This window comes from Colletotrichum orchidophilum (genome assembly GCF_001831195.1).
Source record: "Colletotrichum orchidophilum strain IMI 309357 chromosome Unknown Scaffold_17.1, whole genome shotgun sequence".
In the NCBI taxonomy this organism is placed as follows: Eukaryota; Fungi; Ascomycota; class Sordariomycetes; order Glomerellales; family Glomerellaceae; genus Colletotrichum; species Colletotrichum orchidophilum.
The window spans coordinates 334,355-359,450 of record NW_019172973.1 but is presented as its reverse complement, the minus strand read 5'-3'; the positions used below and the strand labels follow the sequence as shown (position 1 = coordinate 359,450).

The 25,096-nt window shown below is 55.2% G+C and overlaps 6 protein-coding genes across 6 annotated transcripts; 4 read left to right on the top strand and 2 right to left on the bottom strand.

The window, feature by feature from the left end:
• Positions 1-2,841: 2,841 nt before the first annotated feature.
• Positions 2,842-5,294, top strand: CORC01_02994 (uncharacterized protein; the record flags this gene model as incomplete). Its single annotated transcript, XM_022614644.1, has 2 exons — positions 2,842-3,318; positions 3,438-5,294. 2 exons carry the CDS (start codon positions 2,842-2,844, stop codon positions 5,292-5,294), a joined length of 2,334 nt encoding a protein of 777 aa, XP_022478945.1.
• Positions 5,295-6,393: 1,099 nt separating this feature from the next.
• On the top strand, positions 6,394-6,895 carry CORC01_02993 (LSM domain-containing protein; the record flags this gene model as incomplete). The annotated part of the gene is made up of 3 exons (XM_022614643.1): positions 6,394-6,441; positions 6,512-6,572; positions 6,657-6,895. 3 exons carry the CDS (start codon positions 6,394-6,396, stop codon positions 6,893-6,895), a joined length of 348 nt encoding a protein of 115 aa, XP_022478944.1.
• A 755-nt stretch (positions 6,896-7,650) lies between these two features.
• Positions 7,651-9,660, bottom strand: CORC01_02992 (uncharacterized protein; the record flags this gene model as incomplete). The annotated part of the gene is made up of 1 exon (XM_022614642.1): positions 7,651-9,660. The coding sequence occupies one exon, from the start codon at positions 9,658-9,660 to the stop codon at positions 7,651-7,653; it is 2,010 nt and encodes a 669-aa protein (XP_022478943.1).
• A 453-nt stretch (positions 9,661-10,113) lies between these two features.
• On the top strand, positions 10,114-10,703 carry CORC01_02991 (ubiquitin-conjugating enzyme E2-18 kDa; the record flags this gene model as incomplete). Its single annotated transcript, XM_022614641.1, has 2 exons — positions 10,114-10,360; positions 10,450-10,703. The coding sequence occupies 2 exons, from the start codon at positions 10,114-10,116 to the stop codon at positions 10,701-10,703; spliced, it is 501 nt and encodes a 166-aa protein (XP_022478942.1).
• Positions 10,704-11,061: 358 nt separating this feature from the next.
• CORC01_02990 (UBA/TS-N domain-containing protein) lies at positions 11,062-13,838 on the bottom strand (the record flags this gene model as incomplete). The annotated part of the gene is made up of 2 exons (XM_022614640.1): positions 11,062-11,163; positions 11,226-13,838. 2 exons carry the CDS (start codon positions 13,836-13,838, stop codon positions 11,062-11,064), a joined length of 2,715 nt encoding a protein of 904 aa, XP_022478941.1.
• A 6,995-nt stretch (positions 13,839-20,833) lies between these two features.
• Positions 20,834-22,562, top strand: CORC01_02989 (uncharacterized protein; the record flags this gene model as incomplete). Its single annotated transcript, XM_022614639.1, has 3 exons — positions 20,834-21,002; positions 21,130-21,289; positions 21,350-22,562. 3 exons carry the CDS (start codon positions 20,834-20,836, stop codon positions 22,560-22,562), a joined length of 1,542 nt encoding a protein of 513 aa, XP_022478940.1.
• Between the last annotated feature and the right edge of the window lie 2,534 nt (positions 22,563-25,096).

Sequence of the window (25,096 nt, the reverse complement as noted above, 5' to 3'; positions counted from 1 at the left end):
GTATTGTGAGGTCTTGCTGACCTGGCAAAGGCCTGAGAACTCGATTGAAGATCATCATAAATCAATTACCTGATTCGGCTGGGTACGCGCTACTCTGTTGGGAACCCCTGAAAAGCTCCAACAGGCATACCCCGAGGGCTTACCAGCTACACTTTCACATCCCAAGAGATCGACTGTCACCTAGTATTCAATCATCAAAGCAAATGGCTATCTCTCCCTACTGCTCGGTGCTCCAACACTGGAGACGCACTCAGCGATTTCACTCCGTGTGGTGTTCCAAAAGAAGTATGGATCGGGAAGGAATCTTTCCCATCTGTTACGGGCTGTGCCGGTACTACGTGGTGCAATTAAGCTACCAGCCAAGGACTTGTACGGATAGTTACGTATATTTCATCTGATTCGTCTTTGGCTGGGCCGTTACCACTTCACTTCGGTGAACTCGCAAAATCCTCATAGCTGGTTAAAATACACGCAATTCTAACGGGAAATGGGCAAGCCTTTTCAAAGATGCATTCACCCCAAAGGATCAGTGGAGCTCCTCATTCTCATTGGCGTGGTGATCGACGATGGACTGCATGGAGTCTGCCGCTCAGCGAGGCAGCACCGGGAGTTGAAAACGCTTGGCTGCTACATGTATTGCTAGCACGCACCAGGGCGAGGAAAGGTTTCCCGCCGAAAGTAGTCAGAGTCGAGCATGTGACTTGGAATTTCCAGGGAGGACCCAGTGACAACAAAGAAAATCGAGCTCACAGTGAGTGTCGTACTCTTCTGCCCATCTGGTGCCGCATTCGCCCATCGCACCGCGGTAGCTCAACTTTTCCCTTCTCTGGCGGGTGACTTGTCTCTTGGAGCATAGGAATCGCCCCCTACTCCGTCGGATCCATCTGCACCTCTGTACCTTCACCAAGATCGATTCCCCGTTACCGGGTTTAAGCGGGATTTACATTGTTTTTCTCTTGTATCACTACCGTATGTAGAGGTAGATAGTATTATCCGGCAGCCGACGCAGGCGCCCTTTACCCTTACAGGTGGAACCGGCGTCAAACAATCAAGTGAACAAATAAACAAACAAACTTGAAGATCTTTAGTCAGCGGGTACACGTTGAGGAATCAATCGAGGAGATTGGTCCGTAGAAGGCCAAGACCGCGTGAATACTAGGTATTTTCACAGTGGAAACCCATGTCAAATGCCTTGGTTTCATGTTCAATTACACCAGAGAGAAAATGTTTAGCTGAAAGATCGGGAAGTGGGTGCCATCCCGGTTGTTGTAAAGATGGTAGAAAAGCAAGCTCGGTGAAGTTGCGCGTAGACAACTACCCGCGCCATTCCCGAAATGGGCAAAGTGAGTAGCCGAATAAGTAACTTCGTGCGAATCTCGTCAATCATATCTGCAGATGCCACTGAGTCAGAAATCAGTCCTGGAGAGTCCATGGCGCGCGAAGTCACCGAGACCTGATTCGCACCCGAGCCCGAAGATTCCACTGCTGCCGACGGGACTGTGGAGTTCGGCGCCGAACCCGAGCTGATAATCTGTATCTGATTACGGATGTGCCGTTCAAAAGTTTGGGCCATGCAGCGTGCCAAGAAAATACAGGGAATATCACCTGGTCAACAGTACGGATATCAGTACACTAAAACTTTTGAACGGCACCTCCGAAAAGTAGGTTTCAGATGGACTGGACCATTCCAAACCCTTCACCTCAGGTAAGAATGTAGCTTTTTATCACTTTTACTCTTTCCGGGAATAGGAACCACCGAGAGGAGAGAGATTTTCTTTCTGTGTTTGAGGGGTCCACGACGTAGGTGCACGGCTTCCCGGGTGCATACCTATAGGACTGTTACACCCAGCTCACGGCTTGAGATGTGCCTTGCATTGCCCCTTGATCTTATCCGATCCTTCGTGGCCAATTGCCGGCACTTGTCGGACGGGGGAAAGGAGACTGGCGAGTTGGGGAAAAGCCGTGAGAGGCCGGGCGGCGTGCCGTGGCCCCACCCCCACCCGCGTTGAGCCCCGGCGGCGCCAATTGCTCCACCGCCTCTTCTCTGGTCCAAGTGCAACCTTCCCGAAGAGGAATGCACCTGTGCAAGCTTGTCTTGGCTTCATTCGCGTGCTCTGGGCCTTTGTCGCGTCAATTTCCCTTTTTCCCACGCACACAATACAGAGTGCTCACACACACTCGCTCTCTTCCTCACTCTCTCTCTCCCCCTCTCTCTGACTGTGCCTCTCTGTTTTATCGCATTGCCTTGTGGAAAACCAACTCCTGATACTCCAAGTCCCCTGCTCACACGTCATTACCAACGCCAATGACCGACCCTCTCAATGTCATCACTGTCCAGCATTGGTCACGCCGTCAACCCGACTTTGGCAGGTTCTTAATGAACCCCCCGGTTCCCTCCGTCCAACGACTCCGTTCCGTAGGCCGCAGCCGCCAGTTATGATGGGCGCCGAGACCAACAATAGGCAAGAGGGTATCGGGCTCGACTCATTAATTGCTTGACGCTCCATGTTGCTTCTTGGCATCCGAGCACAAGATCCAATGCGAACGCAACCATCGACATCAATGTCACCAACGATGGACCGTTGCACCGCTGCTCGTTGATCTCTCTCTCTCTCTCTCATATCTGCACTGCAGTGGAACACGGTCCACTGCAACGCGCACCTGCATGGCCATCGACACATAGTTTAATGACACACTGGTATAAAATGGCGGTCGCCTCTCCAGGTGCCTCGGGCCTGTTTTATCCTTAGCTTCGCCTCTGTTGCTCGCCGGTTTCTTGCACACCCATAGCAGAATACCTCTCTGATACCAGAGGAACTGAGGGACACCAGACACCCAGCCATGGCCCGCCAACTGCTCAAGGCCGTTGCCGCTGCGGCCCTTATCCTCGGCGTATCGGCCATTGAACGGGAACCGCACCAGCCCAACGGAGGCGGTGATCGCCTAGTGACCTGGAACGAGACAGTCATCTCCCCGCGGTTCGGTGCCAGCTCGCGATCCGTCAGCTGGCTCTCGGGTGTGGAAGACGGCCGCTTCATCTACCTCTCCAACAACAACCTCGTCATCGAGGACATTGTCTCTGGCGTAAACGAGACCTTCGTTCCCGCCGACAAGATCCCCGCCGGTTTCACCGAGTACTGGATCCGCCCGGATTTGAAAAAGGTTCTCTTCGCCACCAATTACACCAAGCAGTACCGCTATTCATACTTTGCCGACTACTCCATTCTCGACGTTGAGTCTGGCCTCATCGAGCCACTCGTCGAGGATCAAGTCGGAGACATTCAATATGCCGAGTTTGCGCCCGTAGGAGATGCAATTGTACGTTCTCCCTGACCTGACATCTGATTTCTTAGCCGTCATCTGCACAGCCATGTTCCTCTTAAACCATAATTCATGCAGTCAAACTGCCCTGGAATCCCGCTAACGTCATCAATCAGGCTTTTGTACGCAACAACAACATGTTCCTCAGCAAGAACGGCACAGTTTCCCAGATCACTAGTGATGGAGGTCCGGATCTCTTCCACGGTGTTCCCGACTGGGTATACGAGGAGGAAATCTTTGGCAGCAGAAGCACCTTCTGGTTCTCCCCCGATGGCGAGTACATTGCCTATCTCAGCTTCAACGAGACGGGCGTCGAGACCTTCACTATCCCCTACTACTTGGGTGGCCAAGACATCGCGCCCCCGTATCCCGTCGAGTTGGACCTGCGCTATCCCAAGGTCGGCAGCAAGAACCCGACAGTGGCGCTGACGCTTCTGGATGTCGAGACCGAGGAGGCCACTCCCGTGGACATTGACGCATTCCCCGCTGATGACCTGGTCGTCGGTGAGGTCAAATGGTTGACTACCAACCATGCCAGCTTCGCCTACCGCGCCTTCAACCGCGTCCAGGACCAGGAGAAGCTCGTCCGCGTCGATGTCGAGGGCTACGCGTCCGAGGTCATTCGAGACCGCGATGGCTCCGACGGATGGCTGGACAACAACCTAGGTATCGAGTACATTGGTCCCCTGCAAAACTCGACGGACGCCTACTTCTTGGACCTTTCCGACGAGTCCGGGTGGAACCACCTGTCCCTCTACCCCGTCAACGGCGGCAACCCTATTCCTCTGACCAGCGGCGAATGGGAGGTAACCTCGGTGCTCAAGATCGACACCGCGCGCCACCTCATCTACTACCTGTCCACCGAACACCACAGCACCGAGCGACATCTCTACTCCGTTTCGTACCCTTCCGGGCGCAAGAAGGCTCTTGTCGACGACACCGTCGCGGGCTACTGGAGCGCCTCCTTCTCATCATCGGCCGGCTACTACATCCTGACCTACCAAGGCCCCAACGTCCCCTACCAGGAGCTCTACGCCATCAACTCCACAACGCCAGTCCGCACCATCACCACCAACGAGGCCCTCGTCGCCCGTCTCCAGGACTACAAGCTCCCCAACATCACCTACTTTGAGCTCGAGCACCCAGACGGCTACTCCCTCAACGTCATGCAGCGTCTCCCCGCCAACTTTGACCCGGCCAAGAAGTACCCCGCCCTCTTCACCCCCTACGGCGGCCCCGGCGCACAAGAGGTCACCAAACGCTACCAGTCCATCAACTGGCGCGCCTTCATCGCCTCCGACCCGGAACTCGAGTACATCACCTACACCGTAGACAACCGCGGCACAGGCTACAAAGGCCGCGCCTTCCGCGCCACCGTCACTGGTCACCTCGGCCGCCTGGAGCCCCTCGACCAGATCTGGGCCGCCGAGCAGCTCTCTTCGCAAAACGCCTTTGTCGACGCCGCCAAGATTGGCATCTTTGGCTGGTCCTACGGTGGCTTCCTCGCGGCCAAGGTTCTCGAGGCCGACTCGGGCGTCTTCTCCTCGGGCCTCATCGTCGCCCCCGTCAGCGACTGGCGCTTCTACGACTCGCTGTACACGGAGCGCTACATGAAGACGCTCGCCGCCAACGAGGCGGGCTACAACGAGACGGCCGTCCGCAACGCCGACGGGTTCAAGAACCTGGCGGGCGAGTTTACCATTCTCCACGGCACGGGCGACGATAATGTGCACTACCAGAACGCGGCGGCGCTCATTGACCTCCTCGTTGGCGCCGGCGTCCCCGTGTCCAAGATGAAGTGGCTTAGTTTCACGGACAGCGATCACAGCATTGCATATAACGGTGCCAACATTTGGCTGTACAAGTATTTGACGGAGGCGCTGTTCAGGGAGAAGCGGCGGTCTGGGGATCCGCTGGTTCACCAGTGGAGTAAGAAGAGCGTGCCCGAGACGTTTAACTTTGGGAGGTCTTAGGGTACGGTGTGGTCTTCGTTGTAGATATTTTAGTATCAGTATCGACACGAATTAATGAGTAATATTACCTGTCCAAGTCAGCCTGTGTCATCTACTCATGCAGGTGGGATATGCGGTCTCTGAGCAACTTGGTCAGGTAGTAACGCTGGCCAAGGCTCATGCAGATCTCCAACCCCTAGTAGGTATCTCCCATGAATGAGTCTTTTACGTGAGACTGTCAGCCTCAAATCCCACTCTCACATACCTCCTCCTGGTTGTCTGCTTAGATCCAGCCAACGATGAGTAATGCAGGCATAGTTGTTGGCGTCGGACAGGGCACGGTATCGCCGGTTGAATTCACTGGAATTCAGGGTAAGATGGTATTCTTCTCATTCTAAAATAAAATACAGCGTATGGCAGGCTATCGGCGTGATCGGTCGTATTGATTTTCCCATTGAGCTAGCATTTCTGAATTTTCGAGGGCAGCGAAGTTTCATAATTCCTAGTCTAGAACTCTCCAGGAGCTTGTTCGTGTGTCGGTTATCTTCGTTTGCCAATGTAGCACAAAATCAAAGTTTGTTTTTCATTTAGGCATCGATCCTATGCAATCGGTCTCCTCATCCATGAAAGATTGCGGCAACGAGAACCGCTTGAATCTCGCGTGCAGTTTTCAAGTATCCTCCTTATAACCCAAATCTCTTCTCACCCGACGAGTCCCCCCCGCCCGTGACGGCAGATATGATTAACCGTAAATGAAGCATAGTACAGATTTTCATGAGCTTAAATTTGAACTAGGGTGAGTTCCCGAAAGGCAGTCTTCAAGGTATCTGCTCACAATCCCTTAGCTCCGCAAGGTGAGTGAGCGCATCCCAGTTGACAGGCCCATTCTACGGCCCCACCATTTCCAGTACTTTGCCTGCCACAACTCGGCGAGGCCAAATTCCACAGCACGTCTCCGGCTCGGAAAAACACCAACCTCCAGCTACCTCTCCCCCAAAGCCCGCCTTCACTTTTCATCATCCACCACCAGACCCCCGACCCGCGATCGCGACAAGCTGCCCCCTCCTCTACTACATTCCGACCGACAGCTCAACCTCGATTCCTCCAGCCAGCCGCAATCATGACGTCCACAATTGGTATCCCCATCAAGCTCCTCAATGAGGCACAGGTACTTACTTCCCTTTCCTTTCCCCAAAAGCAAGCAAGTCGGGAAAGCTAACAACCATGCGCGCGCGCAGGGCCACATCGTCACTCTCGAAATCACATCCGGCCAAACCTACCGCGGGAAGCTCCTCGAAGGTAAACCCCCCTCCCCTCTCTTTCACATACACACTCCTCCCATCTAACTGTATCACTCGCTAACGCAGCATCTGCGCCCAACAGCCGAAGACAACATGAACGTCCAGCTCAAGGACATCACCGTCACCGCCCGCGACGGCCGCGTCTCCCACCTCGACCAGGTCTACATCCGCGGCTCCCACGTCCGCTTCTTCATCGTCCCGGACATGCTGCGCAACGCTCCCATGTTCCGCTCCCGCAACGTCCGCGGCCGCGGTGTCGGTATGGCGCGCGGTCGCGCGACCGTTAGCAGGGCGAGGGCCAGCGGGCGCGGAGGACGCTAGGATCGTCATCCGACTGCCTTATCTTCGAATCGGCAATAAAAGGGGGACAAAAAAGAAGAACCATTGCATCTCGTACGACTGACAGAGAGAAGGAGGGAAAAAAAAGGGGGAGGGGGTAGGGATCGGAAGTGAAGGCAACTTGCTTCGACACGAGACAGCGCGCATTTTCTCGTTTTAACGGACAACAACCCACCCATTCGCACCCGTTCAAAGGTATAGAGGAGAGGGGAGGCGAAGGGACTTTGGTTCTTCTACTTTTGATGGGGGGACCCGGAGCTTCCAAGCATTGGCTCCCGGGGGGGGAAAAGAGAAAGAGTTTCCTGGCGTTTTACGGAATTTTTGCAAGTTTCACAGGGAAAGCCTTGCGGCGAAGTACAGTCCAAGAGGTCAGGGAAACGAAAGAAACAGGGCGAGGCACGATATGACCAATGCCCTGTCGTATCTTAGGGAAAAGTCTGGCGATCTGAAAATGTCACCAGCGTTTGGGGAATGGCGGTCGCTAGGGTAGGCCTCACTTTTTCCAAATGAGCCAGCCGTCAACTGCCCTCAGCTGACATATACACAAAGTAGGCGCCAAAGCCAAGATAATGCAATAGAATGCAAACGCCCTCTCGGCGCCCAAATCTGCGTCTTTCTTTTCTCTCTTTCTCTCTTTGGTATCGGAATTCGTGCGTGCGTGCGTGCGTGTGTCTATGATGCCATTTTATACATTATACAGATGATGATACAGCCGTGAGATGAATCCCCCTGTTCTTCTACTTCAAACGCCTGAGCGCGTCCTCAGCCTTCTCCACGAGCTCCTTGGCCTTGCGAAGCTCCTCTGCGCCTTCGACGGCAGTGCTCTCGCGAGATCCATCAAGCGTATCCGCGACGCTCTGCTCCACACCCCTAACAGCCTTGCGGCCTTCTTCGCGGACCTCGCCCTCCCAATACGTCCGCGCCGTCTCCCACTTGGTCTGCAGCCTGCGCAGGCTCCACATCACGCCCAGAGCCGCGACGGCGCCGGCCTCGTAGACGGAAGACGCGTAATGCGAGACGTACAGCAGACCCGCCAGCGCCGTCGTCAGGGCCGAGGTGCTCGACGCCTGGAGGACCAGCTTCTGCGCGAGGGCCTGTAGGGCGGGGACGGTCTCCTCGTGGAGGTAGCGGCGCGTAAAGGCGATGTGCGTGGGCCATTTGGGCTTCTGCGTCACGGCCTTGGCGACCGTGCTGCTCTCGGGCAGCGATTTCTGTAATTCCGACGTCGGCTGGGCGTAGACGGGCGGTTCGACGGTGGAGGCGACGCCGGATTCCGCGATGCGGCCGGCCAGATAGACGAGCTCCCTCTCGGCACCGGGGAGGAACCGCTGGCTGAGCATGTCGGTCGTGAGGACGCCCACGTCATCTACTCTCCAGAACAGCTTCCACCAACCCAACTTGCGCCACCGCGTGCCCGCAAACGCCAAGTCGAGCTGCTGCTGGAGCTCCTCGTGCGCGAACTGGGACCACTGGGCCAGCCTCTCGTTCATGACGGCCAGCCCGGAGGACGCGGCCTCCGTAGATAGCCGTCCTGAAAGCAAGCGCGACTCCTCGGCCTCAATCTCTGCTAGGGCGTTGCGCAGCAGTGATGCGACGAGGAGACGGACTGCTGGCTTGGTGACCTGACCCTCGTCCGTCTGCACGCCCGCCTTGAGCCACTGAATGAGGACTGGCACGTTGCTCTTGTACCACGACCTCTCGTACTCCATGGCGTTGCCAATGTTCTGGCGAATGAGATCAAGCCCCTTGCTGCCCACTGACACATTGATCGGCTGAAATGTAACTCTCGCATCCTTTTCAACAGGATAATCCGGCAGGTTGACGGCACCAAAGACGGTATCGCGGTACTCCGCCAGCGGCAGAGACGCAACGGAAGCAGCCCCCATAACCCCCTCAGAAACAACCAAAGCCTTGTGCACCGGCGTCGTAATTGGCGTATACCGACCCGTGTTGGACGGGATATCCACCGTCGGCACGAGCACAGACTCCTCGACATCCTGCAACACCGTCTCGCCCGCCCGGCCCGGCACGGGCGCAAACGGGTTCACCTCCATCAGCAAAAGCTCGATGCCGTGCCCATTCAGCGCGGGCGACGAAACGTCGAGCTCGTGCAGCAGGTTCGTCTTGGATATCGTCACCCGCGGCCCGGCTTCGACGGCATTGTGCTCCTGCCCGATCCGCACGACGAGCGGGTGCGACGGGTCGTGCTGCGCCAGCTCCCTTTCCCATTCCGCCTCGTCGCCCAGGGGGTCCGCGAGGAGCAGTCGCAGCAGGTCTTTTGCCGCCTTGCCCGGTTCCGCGCCGCCGCTGTTGGCGAGGGAGAGGATGGCCACGCGGATCGACTCCTGGCCGGGGTCCTGCCGCAGACCCTGCAGCGCGAGCTGTAGACGGGAGAGGTTGACGTGGTTTACGGCGTGCTTTTGGAGCTCTAGCAGGGTGTCGATGAGTTCCGCCCTGGGATTCTCGGGTGCGGCAGTCTCTGGTGGTGGTGGTGCTGCTGCTGTCGATTCGGTGGATTGGAAGCGGCGTTGCCTCAATGCCCGTCTCGCCTGGGCGCGGCTGTCGGTGGCGGTATTCTTCGTCATTGTCGTCGTCGTCGTCGTCGGTCGCGAGGGAGTGGGCGAAGCTGCGGAAAGCGAGCAGAACAGGCATACGGCGCGCGAAGGGGACGCCACATTCTGCTTTGCCGCAGCGACAGAAGAGGCGGCGCGGCCTGCGATCGGCCTCAATGGGAGTCGTGGAGGCATTGTGTGGGGATGGGCAAAAGGAAGGGGGGATTCACGTCCCGCCTCTTGCTATGGGAAGAAAACCGTCCGTCGAATGGTGATGGTGAATGAGGTTCGAGCGTGACAGGCGGGTGGACAGAGCTCCCAAAAAATGCTCAGTGAACCCGACCCAAGCTCCGATCCATTGGCACCGGTCGGGGTAAACTTCGGAGAAGCAGTTCCGTTGGAGCAAGGTAGGGGGGACATCCCCCACCCCCGCCGATCTGCCACCACTATGACCCGACCACCACTACCGACTCCGCGGTCGACGATCCACGCCCATCCCCAACGTTCCCTCCTGTATAAGTCACTGGAGATAACAATCCGCCAGACCAATAGACCTCAAGACCAAACCCCTCCGTCTTCTCCTACAAACCTCGCATCTATTCCCTCGGTCACCCGCGACTCCAAGCTTCCACCCCCATCCGCGCCGCCATGGCCCAATCCACCGCCCACCGCCGCCTCCTCCAAGAGTACCGCGCCCTGACGAACAACCCCCCGGAAGGCATCACCGCCGGCCCCGTTTCCGAAGAGGACCTCCTACACTGGGAGGCCTTGATCCAGGGTCCCGAGGGGACTCCCTTCGAGGGCGGCGTCTTCCCCGCCGAGCTCAAGTTTCCCAAGGACTACCCCCTCGCCCCACCGACGATGAAGTTCCTCGTCGACATGTGGCATCCGAATAGTACTACCTTCCCCTCCCCCTCGCCCTCTTCTGAACCTGAACATAACCAGGCAATCATTTGGCTAACCAAAAATTTGGAACACACACAGTCTACCCAAGCGGCCTCGTCTGCATCTCCATCCTCCACCCCCCCGGCGACGACCCAAACCACTACGAACACGCCTCGGAGCGCTGGTCCCCGATCCAGTCCGTCGAAAAGATCCTCATCTCCGTCATGAGCATGCTCGCCGAACCCAACGACGAGAGCCCCGCCAACGTCGAGGCCGCAAAGATGTGGCGCGAGCGAAGGACGGAATACGAGCAAAAGGTCAGCGACGGCGTCCGGCGGTCGCTGGGTCTGTGAGTTGCCGGTGTTCGGCTTCCGCGGGGGGGCCATGTATCGACGAGAGCAGAGACGGTCGGCGTGGAATTGGAACGGATTCCAGTTTCGGGCCACTCCCTTAGATTTAGAGACATCACGCAGCAAGACCAGCAGCTACGTTCTCAAGGATCAACATATGCAGAGATGAGGAGGTGCGGTCAACACTACTAGCATAGCACGGCGTTTGGGGAATCAATCAAATGTGGCTTCACTCATTCGCTTCTTTCATCAACCCTTGCATTCGGGATAAATGCCCTCGAGTTTATTATTCATCCTCGCGCGCAATGCTGCAGCCGCTCGCTAGCTCACATGTCCTTCTCTCTGTCACCAAACCCTCTCCTTACAATCCATTCTCGGACTTGAACTTGTCCCAACTCTCATTCAACGTCGCAAAGACGGTAGCAGCAATAAGCCTCACTTCGGTACTGGCGTCTTGGGGAAGCTACACATCATCAGCACAAGACCATCATCACAGAGACAATTCCCATGAATCAGTAAACGTACCTTGTCGGGATGACACTTGGCAATAGCCTTCATGTAGTGAATCTTCACCTTATTGGCCATGACGAGCTCGTGCAACCCAACCTTCTTCCACCCGCTGCCCTCCCAGAGGACTGCGTCCAGGCTGCCGATGAGAGCGCGCAGGTTGTCCCGCTTGCCGTCCCTCCACGCCGCAATCTTGGCATCGACCTTCTCCGATAGCGCAAACTTCTCGTCGTCTTCTTGCGCCGCTGCCTGGTTCTGCTTCCGCAAGCGCTCCACGGCCTCCATGTTCTTCGCAGAAGCCGCGACGGGGCGAGGCCGAGCCGCGGCGGCGGCCGCGGCGGGTCTAGGCTTAGGTTTGGGCTTGGGAGCCAGGGCCGACTGACATCGCTGGCGGCCGGAGATGGCGGTGGCACCGCCAACGCCGTTCTTCACGCAGGTTGACCAGACAATATGAGCGTCGCCCCATCGCTCCATCTGCTCGAGGGCTTCGGCCTTGCGGCTCAGGGCTTTGCCGTACAAGTCCCGCATGTCGCGTGTTTCCTGACCGCCGGTGTCGCCTACAACAGACACCTGCTCGCCTAGACCACCAGCGGGGCCAATGATCTTGAGTGCGGCATCAGCATCCTCAACCGCTCGTTTGGGCTCACCATTCTTCAAGGATGTTAAGGCGCGATTGGTGAGAATGACAATGGCGAGAGGGTGCGACGACGGCACAGCAGCCAGGGATGACGAGTAGGATGAGTGGGCTGCGCCATAGTCTCCTCGCTTGAAGTGAGCAGTTCCGTCGAGACGGTGTTTCGTAGACTGTTGTACCGCCGCAGGCGTAATCGGCGGGATTTGACGAACAAGGCGGGGGGGAGGCTTGGGGGAAGGAGGTCTGGCGGGCCGCGCAGCTTGGGCGGGCTGGGCGGACCGTGATGGCTGCGAAGGTTGGGCCGGGCGTTGAGGAAGTGATTGCGACGGCTTGGCAGCTTGAGAACCAAAAAGCAGATCCGGTTCCTCTTGCTGCAGTGGAGGCGCTTCTGGCTGGGGTGTAGCCTTCTTCCTCCTGGCAGGGCTGACGTACGAAGCCGCGCTGTCGTCTGCCATTGTCAGCTTGCTCGCGCGGGTTCTTGAATCCGGCAGTGCTGGGCCGCCCTGCTGCTGCCATCTCGGGACCGGGGTGCCTCTGCCGCTCGAGGGGGCCGATACCACAGGAGAGTGGTCTCTTGGGGATGCTGTCCGGCGAGGCGCCTCTGGTCTCGGCGACTGCGACGATTGCCCGGCTTTTCTATGCGGTCGACTGCCAGACTCCAGCATCATAGCCTCATCTGTTGCCTCGGGCACGCGCTTATCGGGCTGGGCACGATCGACTTGCGCTGAACGCATCCATTTCGGCTGATTTGGGTCACCCTCCGGCTGATTGAAGTCTGCCACTGCGGCCGCGACCTGCTTTTTGCCATTCTTCCACAACGAGTTGGCTGTTTTGAAAAGACTGTTTCCCATAGCCGCCGCAGTCTTTGAGAAGTCGGCCTCACCAGCCGGAGACCTGATATCGGATCTACTTTGACTGTCGTGTCTGCCGCCCTCATCCCGCCCCCTTCTTGGAGCAGCAGCCCGATCCTTTCCTTGCGCCTTTGCCTTGGATTGTCGGTGCGCATCGTCCAAAAGCCAGTTGGCCGCTGCTTGCACATTCAACCCCGCGCCGCTCTCTGTCAAACCCCTCCGAGCATTTTCAGGGGTGAAGCCATAGTCCACGAGCTGGGCGACGGCCCTGTCAAATTCGGCCATTTCGCCCCGAGGAGCTGACTGCTGCTCTTCATCTGAGCTGGAGTCGGATGCCTCGATCGGCTTTCCAGGCTCAGACCCCTTGGGCTGCGGGGTGGGTTGCTTGCGCCGAACCTCTTCAACCGGGCGGGCCAGGTCGCCGAGGAAGTCATCATCGTCGTCGTTCGTCGGCAGTGGAGCGGGAGATGCGGCCTTGGCCTTCAGCTGGTTAAGACCAAACGGATCGTCATCGTCCCCAAAGCCGCCACTGGCAGGGGGAGGGGCCTGGCTCCAAGCGCTTGGGTTGCTGAGGTCCAAGCCCGGCGCAATTGCAGGTGAGGGGCTCTTTTGAGGAGGTGGAGGGTAGTGACTGGCGTTGTCAACCTTGGTCTCAGCGCTAAACGCAGCAAAAAGGTCGTCATCGTCACTGGCCTTCTTGCCCGTGGAAGAGCCAGGGGACAGGATGCCCGGAGATGTCGTCCTCGACACGGAACCCGATCCGAGGGTATCCAAGAACCCACCACCAAATTGCGCCTGCGCTTGTTTTCTTCTCTCCTCTTCCTTCTTTCTCTTCTCTGCCTCGAGCCGCTGCTGTTGTTCCAGCAAGGTAAGTTTCGATGTCGGTTTGGCAGCCCCGACACCACCAAAGTTCATCAGGTTGCTGAAACTATCGGCGGGTGGCTTCGCAGGTGGAGGTTTCGCAGAAACGGCCCCAGATGCTTGTGCAGACAGAGGCGTGTTGCGGCCAGAGGGAAACGGGGATGGCGTCGAGTTGGCCGGTCGCATGGAGCCGAAGTAATTGGCACCCGAGGGGTTCATCGGTGGCGGCTTGTTATTCGTCGTGTTGGTCGACGACGACCAGTTCAATCCCGAGAGATCATCCATTTTTGAGAACTAATGGTGGTCAAGGTGTAATCTTCATTTCATGAGCTTCGTGAGATCGTGAGAGCATCAAAGGTGGCTCAATGCATCGCTTTCGGTGGCTTGTTGACTTCCGGTTGTCTCTTGTTTCCTGGCCGGGCTTCGCTGATTGCGTGCGGTGTCGTGTGCATGTAAGGTGGCATGTGGGACAGGTGTGGCTGAAGCTGAGGTAGGTGTGGCTTGCTATCGCCTGGCACCAAAGATTACGCCACACAAGGCAAGTGATATGCTTCGGCGATATGCTTCATCGGTGTTAAGAGTGACTACGGTGTAAGACAGGGTGCACGACCCAGTACATTTCATCGGTGGCGCCGAAAGCGAAAAAGGGGTAAATAATTGCGCTGCATTTGGAAAGATTGATGCTGTCAGTCTGACATTGTGGCATGAACCCAATTGCTACGCCCATTATCCGTTCCTACGATGTGGTCCCAGGCTTTGGTCATCGCGGGGATGCCTTTGCTAGCAACAAAGTCAGAAGCCTCGGCCGCATAAATTGGGTTCTCCACAGCTTCGGAACTCAAGCCACATCGAACAGTGCGCCGAATTCCAGCTGTTGGCGAATTCCACCGATGCATTGTTTGCACATTCCTGCGAAGCACATTGTGAAGCCCACAGAGCCGTCGGTGGAACGGGCATCATGCGCAGGAACCCTTTGGCAGACGAGTGACGGTGGCCAATTATGTGGTACTCTCTATCTATCCTACGCTGTCTTTTGGGGATCATCTCTCAACGCCAGTCTAGAAGTATAGGAAGTCTATGGAGAGCGAAAGTGCTTCGTCGGCTGCCGCGATATTCGCTGAGCTGGGTCACTGGGTTGGAATAACCCCATCAAGTACGTCATGGCCCCTAGGATTGGGAGAGAGGGCCAAGGGATGAAAGCGCATCTCAATCACTTCGAAAGCCCCGGCTGACGGATCTGCTACCGCGGTGTATTCGGCCGAATGAGTCCCGCTCCAATTTGGGTCTCTGGTAGTGTGGGATTCAGGTCCCTGATGCGTGCCCCTGGTTGTTCGGATGGGAATGATTGTCTTACGTGTCATTGATTTGCTTGCGGCTCCGTCTTATTGTATCTTTGGAGGCTGAGGACACACTGCCAACTGCGCACTATGTAGCATTCCTACCTTTCCTGGGACATATGATTTAGAGCTTCGTGGGGTATGTATTCTTCCAGGTTCACAAAGGCGGATGTGACTTGCTGGGCGATCCAATAGCCTGTCCGAAAAGCTAGATTTCGTGGAGACAAACTACAGAAACCAGAATAGTGTCGCATACGGAGCGAGGTCCGGACCAGAAGCAAACCTTGATTCATCGGTCCAAATAATTATGCTTTTGTGACTGTAAGTATTCATAGGCTGCTTGCCTTCTCTCTGGCCGACTGGTGAATGCAACCAGTGGTTTCCTCGCTAAAGAAACAATGACAGTAAGCTTAACAGCTGACCCTTGGAGACAGACAAATCTCGTGCGTGTGAAGTGCGGCGCAAACGTCGGAAGTTTCTGGTAGTGTGGTGTAGTGTGGTACGACGCACCGCAAATCATCGGGACGAGAAGCCTTGGCAGATGGTGTCTTTTCTTTAGAAGAAGTTCGGATGATTGGCGCACCGCCTCAATCTACAAGGCGCTGAAACTCGCTGCGTGTGTCGCGGCCTGGTATATCCCTGCAAATGGTGATCAGGGGAAGAAGATCTCAAGATGACTAAGCTGAGAGCCGGTAGCGTACAGCGGTAGCGAACTGCGTGGACGAGAAGAACTTCTTCCAACATCATAGTAAAGCACTTCGTCCTAGGTGACTATTTCAATACGTGGTCACTCAGAATACGAGGACCAAGAGCTGTAGATGCGTACGAGCGCTGATTTCTGGCGACTATATTTTGATTCGAAGCTGAGTCGCGGGGTGCTGGTCGGGTTGCCGAGCGGGCCGTGTCCAAGCTAATCTGAAGATCTGGCATACGGATCCTTGCTTCAGGTTATGACGATAATCTCAAACTTGACTCGTATTTGATCAGCAGGAATAGCGTATAATTTACGATGGATAGAGCGCCGAGAACCGCATCGGCTGTCGTACATGGCAAGACATGCTGTTCGTATAAGCAGGCGCATCCAACGATGGCGTGTGGATGGGGAACAGGCCAGGTTTGCGCAACCTTTGGGGGTTGGGAAGGCGGCGTTCTGACGATCACCCGAAAACTGCCGGCCGTTGAAGCGGAAGAAGGAAGAAAAAGACGCCAGTGTCATCGTGACATGGCTGGAATGTTTGCTTCTTGTCGTGCGATGCACACTGGGCTAAGGGCTTGAACAGACACCACGGGGGCACGAAGCATCGTCGCACGAAGGTGCCAAGTGGCAGCCGTTGCCTCGAGTAAAATGACACGGACGGTTGTGTGTGCGTGGATAATGGCCCGGCCAAACGCTGTCGTGCGAAGGAGGGACTTTTACTCTAGTGATGGGATTGTTTCCTTCTCGATGCCCGCCGCCAAGGAGGATGGTAAACGTTTAGCTAGGCGCACTGTCGTGCGAGGGCTTGTTTTGGCTGCTGTGCCTGCATATCACGCCTCGTGCATTAGCACCCCTCACGAGATAACATGTCGAGGCTCAGCCGCAACTCGGGGCGTGGGCAGTATCGGGGCGTTGCTTGTCCCAGGATGCATGTGTCGCCCTGCGGATAATTTCCTTGGATCGCCAGAATGTTCGCGGGGTTTTGTTCTCTTGTTCCTGGCACATAGCGCCTGGCACAGCGCATGGATGCCGGCCATGGAGACGACAGCCAACTTCCAGGCCGGTAGCGAGGGTTTGTTTGGTACCACTGTCGAATGACAACGACAAGAATGGCAATCTCGTCGCTCGTTGTTTGATCGTTGCGAGTATGTACCTGGCCCAAATTTGGCCCAAATTTGGCGCAAAAGTCGGCATGATTGCTTCGTGATTGCTTCGTAATTGCTTCTTTGGTCCGCGCACCTCGTTGCAACAATGTTCTGCCGTGACTGCCGTGGATTAATTCGGAAATCCATATTAAAAGAGGGCCAGCAGATTGTAGGGCGCCGATGCTCCGGGGGTCGGGTGGGCGGTGGATGAATGACATGTCGAAAGAGGCAAAGGCAAAGGCAAAGCCTCGCACCCTAGAGGTGAAGAAGTCACGTCGACGTCTTCCTGGCTTGTTCCTCGGAGCCGGCGCCTGCTGGGAATTTTCGCTTCCAAAGGACCTTGCGTCCTACAGCGGGCGGTCTGTACCTGGGCTGCAGCAGTGCAGAGCAGATGCCTGACGTTAGCGCAGATCCCAGCCGCCCATCCAGCCCCACTAGCTGGTCTGACGGCTGGCGTCAGTCCCATTGGTCGAGAATGCCAGAGCTGCCAGGGGAAAAGGGGGCGTCATTGGCTCTCGCATTGTTCCATGTAACTGGATTGTCCCGGGGTGGAGCATGTACCCAGAGTGAGATCTCCTCCTGCCAGTGCCGCCCTGCCCCTCGGTCGACCCCGTTCCTGCCTTTCTCTCGAAAGGGGCAAGAGAGACGCACACGCACAACCAACGGCTGGAAGTACCCAAGTACCGCGGGACTTCCATTGTGCACTGGTAAGACAAGGGGGGAGGAACGGAGTGGCCAGTCAGAGTTGGCGTGTTCATCCCTCCTTCTCAAGTATGGATAAGGCAGGTTTCGTTTTCTTCCTCCTTTTCTCCCCCCTCCCCTCCCCCCCACACTCAGTACCATCACACCGTGTCATTGGTTGCAGCTCCTCGGACAAAAGAAAGAAGGGGCCTTCTGGAGCATTTCTGGGACCTTGTGGGATTTGAGGGTCCCGTCTTCCAGTCGCCAGTCACAGTGTCTCTTCTGTTGGCTTACCATTTTCTTCTTGTCTATCACCATCCCATTTTTTGCAACTTCTCGGCTTCGGATCCATCTGCCTAGTGCTATCATCTGCGTTGCGGATATTTGGTTGCTGGTTTGCTGATTGCTCAAGTGGCCCCCAATTTGATCATGCCCCGCACGGTGGCTGCGGTTGTGGATGCAACAGCCGGTACCTGCATGTCGCGTTTGTCAATCTGGAGCCACTCGCGGCATTTCCAGCATGAGTTGCAGGTCTCGTTTGCAGACCGCAGGCGTGACTTTTGGCTCCGCTGGTCAAGAACGAAGCGTTGGGGGATATCATACGGATACACAGTATACCGGTACGCAAAGGGGGCCAGGGGCCAAGCGGCAAGCGGCAAGTCTTCGAGCAGCAAGACGTCAAGGGTACAAAGTACAAGCCACCTTCCATCTTAGGTACATGGCAAATGTACCCAGCCTCCCCCGGTCACACAGCCAGCAGGATCCTGGTCGCGTCGCGCTGGCCGGCCCCTTGAAGCAGTGCCTTAATCTATTCCAACCCTTGTCCAGAGCGATCTCTCCCACACTGCTCGCCCGACCACTGCCCTGGGGCATATCGCCGTTCCATGCTGAAGGGAGGAAACGCAGCCCTGGTTCAGTGGTTGCGTCGCAGACTCGCAGAGTCGTAGCGTTGCAGTGGCTGCACCTCGGAGACAGGAGGCGGCTAGTCGTCCGCTGTCACTAACACAATCAGAGCCAAGAAGGAGAGTTTCAAGAGACCCCTCAATCAGAGGCCAGAGAAGCAACGACGCAGCCCGTCAGATGGCAGAGGCAAGGACGCAAGTCAGGCCAGACAAGTTCCCACGACCACAACGCACAGTCAGTGCCCTCGGCTGGTCCGAGCATTTAAGCAATGAACAGATGAATGCCAGGGAACACCAGACGAACACTAATCACTCGCATTTGCAGCGTTGCTAAAGCTGGAAACTTGAACCCCAGAACCCTGAGGGCGATAGAGGAGGAAGTCGGTTCTGGTAGAGAGCGGACAGAAAATGCGCCATTTCTTCTCATGGCCCCATGGTATCCCATTTCATTTGGCCCTCCTTGGTCATCCTCGTTGTAGAACCAAGCCAAGGTTATCAAACGCAGCCGGGAGCAACTTGGGTTGAGCAATAACTTCATCTCATCCCGTCTCACCAGTCACTGCCCGGCCGCCCGCCTCCCCGTTCGTTCGCTCGTTCCCCCCGGTGGCCAAGACTGGGGATCGATGGAGACGAACCACAGAGCATGGTGGTGCCTGCTTCGGAAAAGGAAACGAGTGACTTTTAGCGTCCAAGTGAAAGCGCAAGCCAGAGTGCAAGTGGAAGGGGAGTGGAAGACGTTGCCGTAAGCTGCACAGCAAAACGGGGTCCAGCAACCAGCTTCGGCATCCCATCCCTCGACCCCTGTCATGCGCCCCCGTTCACCCCCCCTTGAGTTCCCGCCTTGCATCCCACCACCAGAAATGCCATATCCTCTAGCAATGTCTCTCTCTCTCTCTCTTTCTCCACCTGCCCGCCCGTTTCCTTCTCTTTAGATGCCCTTTTCCTGCATCACCTTCATTCCAGCCGCCCTCTTGTCCCCTCGTTTCTCTCCCCCTCCTTTCGTCACCTACACGGGGTCTATCGACTGTCACTCTCTCTCACGCTCGCTCGCTCGCTCGCACTTGTGACCTCGCCCTTCTTGTCGGGTCGTCGCACTCAGCCATTCCTTTTTCTGTTTCTTAACCTTGACCAAAAATCCCGAGCTGCGGATCCCGCTCCTTTTCTTGGCTTTTCCTGCTACTCGTAGTCAGGACCACCAACACATTCATTTCTCTTGGACCCCGTTTGTGTGTGTGTGTTGATCGCATTCTTTTCTCGACTCGAACCTTTTTGGCCAAGCCGTTCAAACCCGTAGGAGGATCGACGACGAAGAGCCGAATTCGCCATCTTCCGGTAACATCATAACGGTTTTCCAGCCTCCCGTTTCCTCGTTCGTTGTACCCGGAATCAAGGCCATCCGGCTAGTGTCTTCTTCCAACATCGTCTTACAACACGCATCGCCTCGCAACCCGTCGCCTGTCAATCTTCCGACGCCAACACGAAGAAATCGTGCAACTTTGCTGTAGTTCAGGTTTATTCTATGACCATATAAGAGAAGGAATCAGCAGTTTCGTCGCCTAAATCGCCAAACCTGACTTTCAGAGACGCAACAGTCATCGACTACACGTCCCGCTCTCTTATCGACTGTCTCGGCGGTAAAGACACATTCTCAACACCACCCGTGTTAGGACTTTGACGGTGGTGCTGGATATCGACGACGGAACCTCGTAGGATTTCTGTGTTGTTGCAACCTCAAATCACCACTGCCAAGGACCGAGCCCGAATTCTCTTGTTAGACATCGCCGAGCCCGGTCGAAAACCATCGCCAACTCAATCACCGAGCCACCACCGAGACATCCACCGTTGAAAATCGTCACGTGCCTAGGAGCTCCCCAGCCACTGGAAAGCACAAGACCAAAGGAAGAAGATCATCTGGAAGGGTCAAACCTCTTTTTCGACATTCCAAGCAGATTTGCAGACCTCCTTTTGTCTTTGCAATCTCACTGCGGTCCCATTGTTGGAGATTCCAAAAGAAGAAGTCAAGTGAGCCGGTTTGCACCTACTCCTTCCTTCCATCACCAGCTTCACCGTCGACATAGTGGACCGGCCCATTAGCGCCTCGCTTAACCCATCGCTCCTGCTCTTCACTTGAAATTATTACTTCCTGCCTTGCACCTTCCTCGGTGAATAGCAACCAGGGCCGCCTCTATATCACGCGTCGCATTTCTTGCTGTGCCTGAGAAACTTCCTCAACCAACACACCACACCTCGACGGAAAACTCTCAAGAATATCGTTTGCGCAGCACTCAGCTTCTCCAAGATCTTTCTTTCTCCAGCCTTCATTCAGGAATCCAACTGGACTTTGGACTTCCTTCAGATTCTTTCTCAAGACACCACACGGACTTGTCTTTCAGTTGAATCTCCATACTTTGATACCCAACCTTTGTATCACTTTCTCTCACCTCCCACCCATCACTACTCATCACTACTCATCACAGCCATTTCCCTCCCAGAATAGCATTTTTCATCAAACGCCACCATGAAGCTCTCCAACACCAAGGTTTTGGCTGCGGTCGGCACCCTCATCGCCAGCGCTAATGCCTTCTGGCGCATGGAGTGCCCTGGTCGCGTCGGCCTTGCCCGTATCGATCCTCTCATGGACTTTGGCAAGGCCTCTACCCATGTTCACGCTATTTCTGGATCCAATGGTATGTATGTTGGATGAACCCTCTTGAGACTGGCCCTGTCTTCCCTCAACTTCTTGGCAGCACACGCTTGTCGAATCAACACTATAGGATCACCATTTTTTGAACAGTTTGCTAATTTCAAAATCAGGCTTCTCTGCTACCTCCGACTTTGGTGACCTCGTTGCTGGCGACTGTACCTCCTGCCGTGTCAAGCAGGACAAGTCAGCCTACTGGCACCCGGCGTTGTACTTCCAGGACTCTACCACTGGAGAGTTCGAGCTTGTTGATCAAGTTGGCGGAATGCTTGCGTAAGTCTCATTGCTCTCTCTCAAAGGAGCCCATGAAACACTCGATACTGACTGTCCCAGGTACTACCTTCTTAATGGAAAGAATATCAAGGCATTCCCGCCCGGCTTCCGCATGATTGCTGGCGACACTCATCGCCGCAATTACACCGCTGGAGACCCTTCCAAGCCCGACCCCCAGAAGTCCGATTGGGCTATTCTGGGCCAGACCTCCCAGTCTGTCCTTCGTCAGCGTGCCATTGGCTTCAACTGCCTCAACTACGGCCGTGCCCCCGAGGGCACTCTGTACCGTCACTTCCTTCCCGACAAGGCTTATCTCGATGCCAACTGCGCTAATGGCGTTCGTTTTGAGATGATGTTCCCTTCGTGCTGGAACGGAAAGGACCTCGACTCAACCGACCACAAGTCTCACATGGCATACCCCGACCTCGTCATTGATGGTACCTGCCCCGATGGATTCGAGACATCGACCCCCAACCTGCTGTACGAGGTTATCTGGAACACATATGCCTTCAAGGGCCGCTCTGGCCGATTCGTCATTTCCAACGGCGACACCCAGGGATACGGATACCACGCCGATTTCATTTCCGGTTGGGAGGAGGACTTCCTCCAATCTGCTGTCAATACCTGCACCAATCTGTCCGGTCGCATCGAGGACTGTCCCCTCTTCAGTCTCCAGGATGAGGCCGATTCCGTGCAGTGTGAGATGAAGGTTCCTGACATCGTCGCCAAGGATAACGTCACCGGCCCTGACGCTCAGCTGCCTGGAAACTGCCCCATCACCTATGCTGATGGATCGTCCGAGGGCGGCAATGCTGCGCCTGCCAGCTCCACCCCAAGCATTCCGGCTCCTTCCGGTCCCGTCCTCACCTACAAGCCCGGCAAGACTGCTTCCGCCAACCCTCTCCCCGGCGAAGTCTTCCAGGAGACGGGCAAGATTCCCTATGGCTCGTCCAGCTCGGTTTCCAAGAGCTTCGTTGCTGAGGCCATTGCCAACCCGACGCCCACTCCTCAGCCTACTCCCACCCCGGTCTTTGAGCCCGTCACCACATCTACTCCAGCCAGCTCTTCTACGCCGGGTCAGGTTTGCGTGTCTACTCAAACGATCACCGCCGCTAACACCGTCTCCATCATCTGCTGGGAGGAGGACATTGTGTACGTCACCGAATACGAGGACATCACCGCGACCCTGACTGTGACTCCTACCCCCTCCGCCTCGACGCCCGCCATGCGCGCCAAGCGTCACCTCCATCAGCACCTTCACCACCACGTCTAGGTGATGGAATGTGTTTTCTCAATTTCTGGAGTTGATACTCCATCTTGTACCTGGGTGCGAAAAAATCAGGGTTGGGGACGTCGTTTGTACTGGACACACATCGGGATGTGGCGTCCTTTTTCTCTATCCAATGGAAAACCTAACCCATTGAGATGATTTGGCTTCTCATTGGTTCTCTCGCATCTTGCTCAAGAACATTATTGTTGTTGTCTGGACATTTTGAGCAGACGGACACTTTTTTCTTGGAGGTAGCTAGCAAGCAAGGTACGGGCACGATATGGCCTGCGTCATGAGTTTACGGCAATCATTAGGTGGCAAATCATCAAGTTGAGTTGGCTCTTTTCTGTGTTTTTCCTGGTGGTTCGAGTGAGGTGGGCGTCGCAAGGGGTTTTGCATTTGCATCGCATTGAGTGCGTCCATATTGTAGGCGTTTAGGTTGAGGTTTGAGAGATACCTATTCGCATTGAGGTTATGCCCATCGATTCCATGCTTCCATTTACCGCTCCAAAAGTGATTGCGTGCATAATCCACAGCCAGGTCACTCCACCATACCATCCGTGACGAAAGCCTACGACACCTAATGTCTTGGCCTTAATTGGCCATGTAGGATTTTTTACTGCCATGCTCGATTTCGACAGTATGCACAGGGCTTCCCGCACCCAGATAACTCTGCTCTCGACTGTCGTCGGAACAAGCATCAAGACGTGTTCCCCGCCACTTCTCCGCCGTTACTGTGTGCTCTGCACTGCATGTATTTATGGGAACTGGACACCAGAACACGTCCGGACACATGCAGATAGTTGCAGTGACTACGACGGTTTGACGTGCATAAATATGCCTTTTTTTTTGTATATAACGGCGGCAGTCCCGACGCCATGGAAGCGGGGCCCTTTTCGGGATGCAAGGTTGCGGTTGGGCTTTGCTGGCCGTTCTATCCGTAAAGTTTGGGCCCATGGGTGGCATTTCCCACGCAGAGATCATGTTCGATTACTCGTCGAAAGCTAGCAGTCAGTCATTGGAATAAAAGATGGGACTCGACTAGGCTGACCGCCTTACGAGCACTTGGCTTGAGATTTGAAGAAATTCAGGTCATGTGTATGAACATGGGGCGTTTGGGAACGAGGCCTTTGACGTCGGGGATTGCTGATATTTCTTCTCTGAAGATTGCGAGGGCTCGGGTGAGAAGGAGGGTGGTTTTTGTGGCGAAGAGATGGCTGGTGGTGAGCGTGTCGATGGTCAGCAATTTGTCGTCGTCTTTTAAATAAAAAAAAAAGAAAGGAGAAATGAGACTGGTTCAGCAAGCTGGCTGCGTCTTAGACAACAGTGTAACCGGATCATTGCTGCTGTACCTGGCACAACGGCGGCGGCGGCGGCGGTCCCGGTGATGAGACAACAGGTGAGAAGCGAGGTAGAAAATTTTATCTTGGCTTGAATAACTTGCGAATAGAGAATGCTACATGGTAATGGGCGGCCTTCCGTCTTGTACTTCTAGAACATAGTTGCCGTTGCTTTGGAGTCAAGGTATCGCATTATCAAGACCTTTACAACATAAGAGCTTCATATGCCATGACAGACTGAAGCCTTGGTAGTTCCCGGCGGTAGGGAGATTATGTCTCTTGCTGACAAGACCCTAGGGAAGCAAAGGTGGAAAGTGTCGGTACGCCTGGCTATATAGGAGAAAAAGCAAAGCCAAAAAAGAGGGGAAAAAAAAGAAAAAAAACCTTGAATATGGCAGATGGAATTCAATCTATAAAGTCACTTGCTATGTGTCGATCGATGAAAAGCGGAAGAAGCCATCGCCAGCGGGTTTTCTCCTGCTTAACAACATAAGTTCGCGGCGCAGGCATCCCAGGTTGAACTCTTTCTGGCTTGGGTAAGGGAGAGTTTGGTAGTTGGTTCAAGACTGCCAGGCAGCAAAGTAACTTAGTCGCCTTAGCGGTCGTTCCGATTTCCCATTCGTCATTTCAGTACCCCATATGTGCCCTTGTATAATCATACAGCCTTCTTAACCTTGAGTAGAGATTGAAAATTGGATCGATCGAGTCGCGCGTGAGAACACGTCAACTCGAAGCCGTGTTCATGCTCATAGTTTCAAGGGCAAAAGCTTTGGTGTAACTGGTCAGAGCTGATGTTTTACATATTCAAATAATATCATTACCTGTAATCATGACCTTCCGGAATGATGGTCTGAACTCTGGAAGCCGAGGCATAGAATGTCCATCGCAGATCAACCTGACACCTATCCACGACGTTGAGAAGCTCTTGCCATCAACGAGAATGTATGCTGACCTGAGCAGACCAGATCGTTGGAAAATGCTCTTTGCTGGTGATCGTAGTCTAAGCCATCGTGAATAGTGTATTTATAGCTACGTACTCAGCTATCTGACCTTAAGGTAGCTGTGGTATTCATTCAGGTCACCAGTAAATCTTCAACCCGAACTTGTACAAGAGGGAACAGGGTGGAAAGGAGAAGACAAGCACTCTCAACTATAAACTACCTGTACATACAAAAGCTCCTGGTGACTCACAATTAC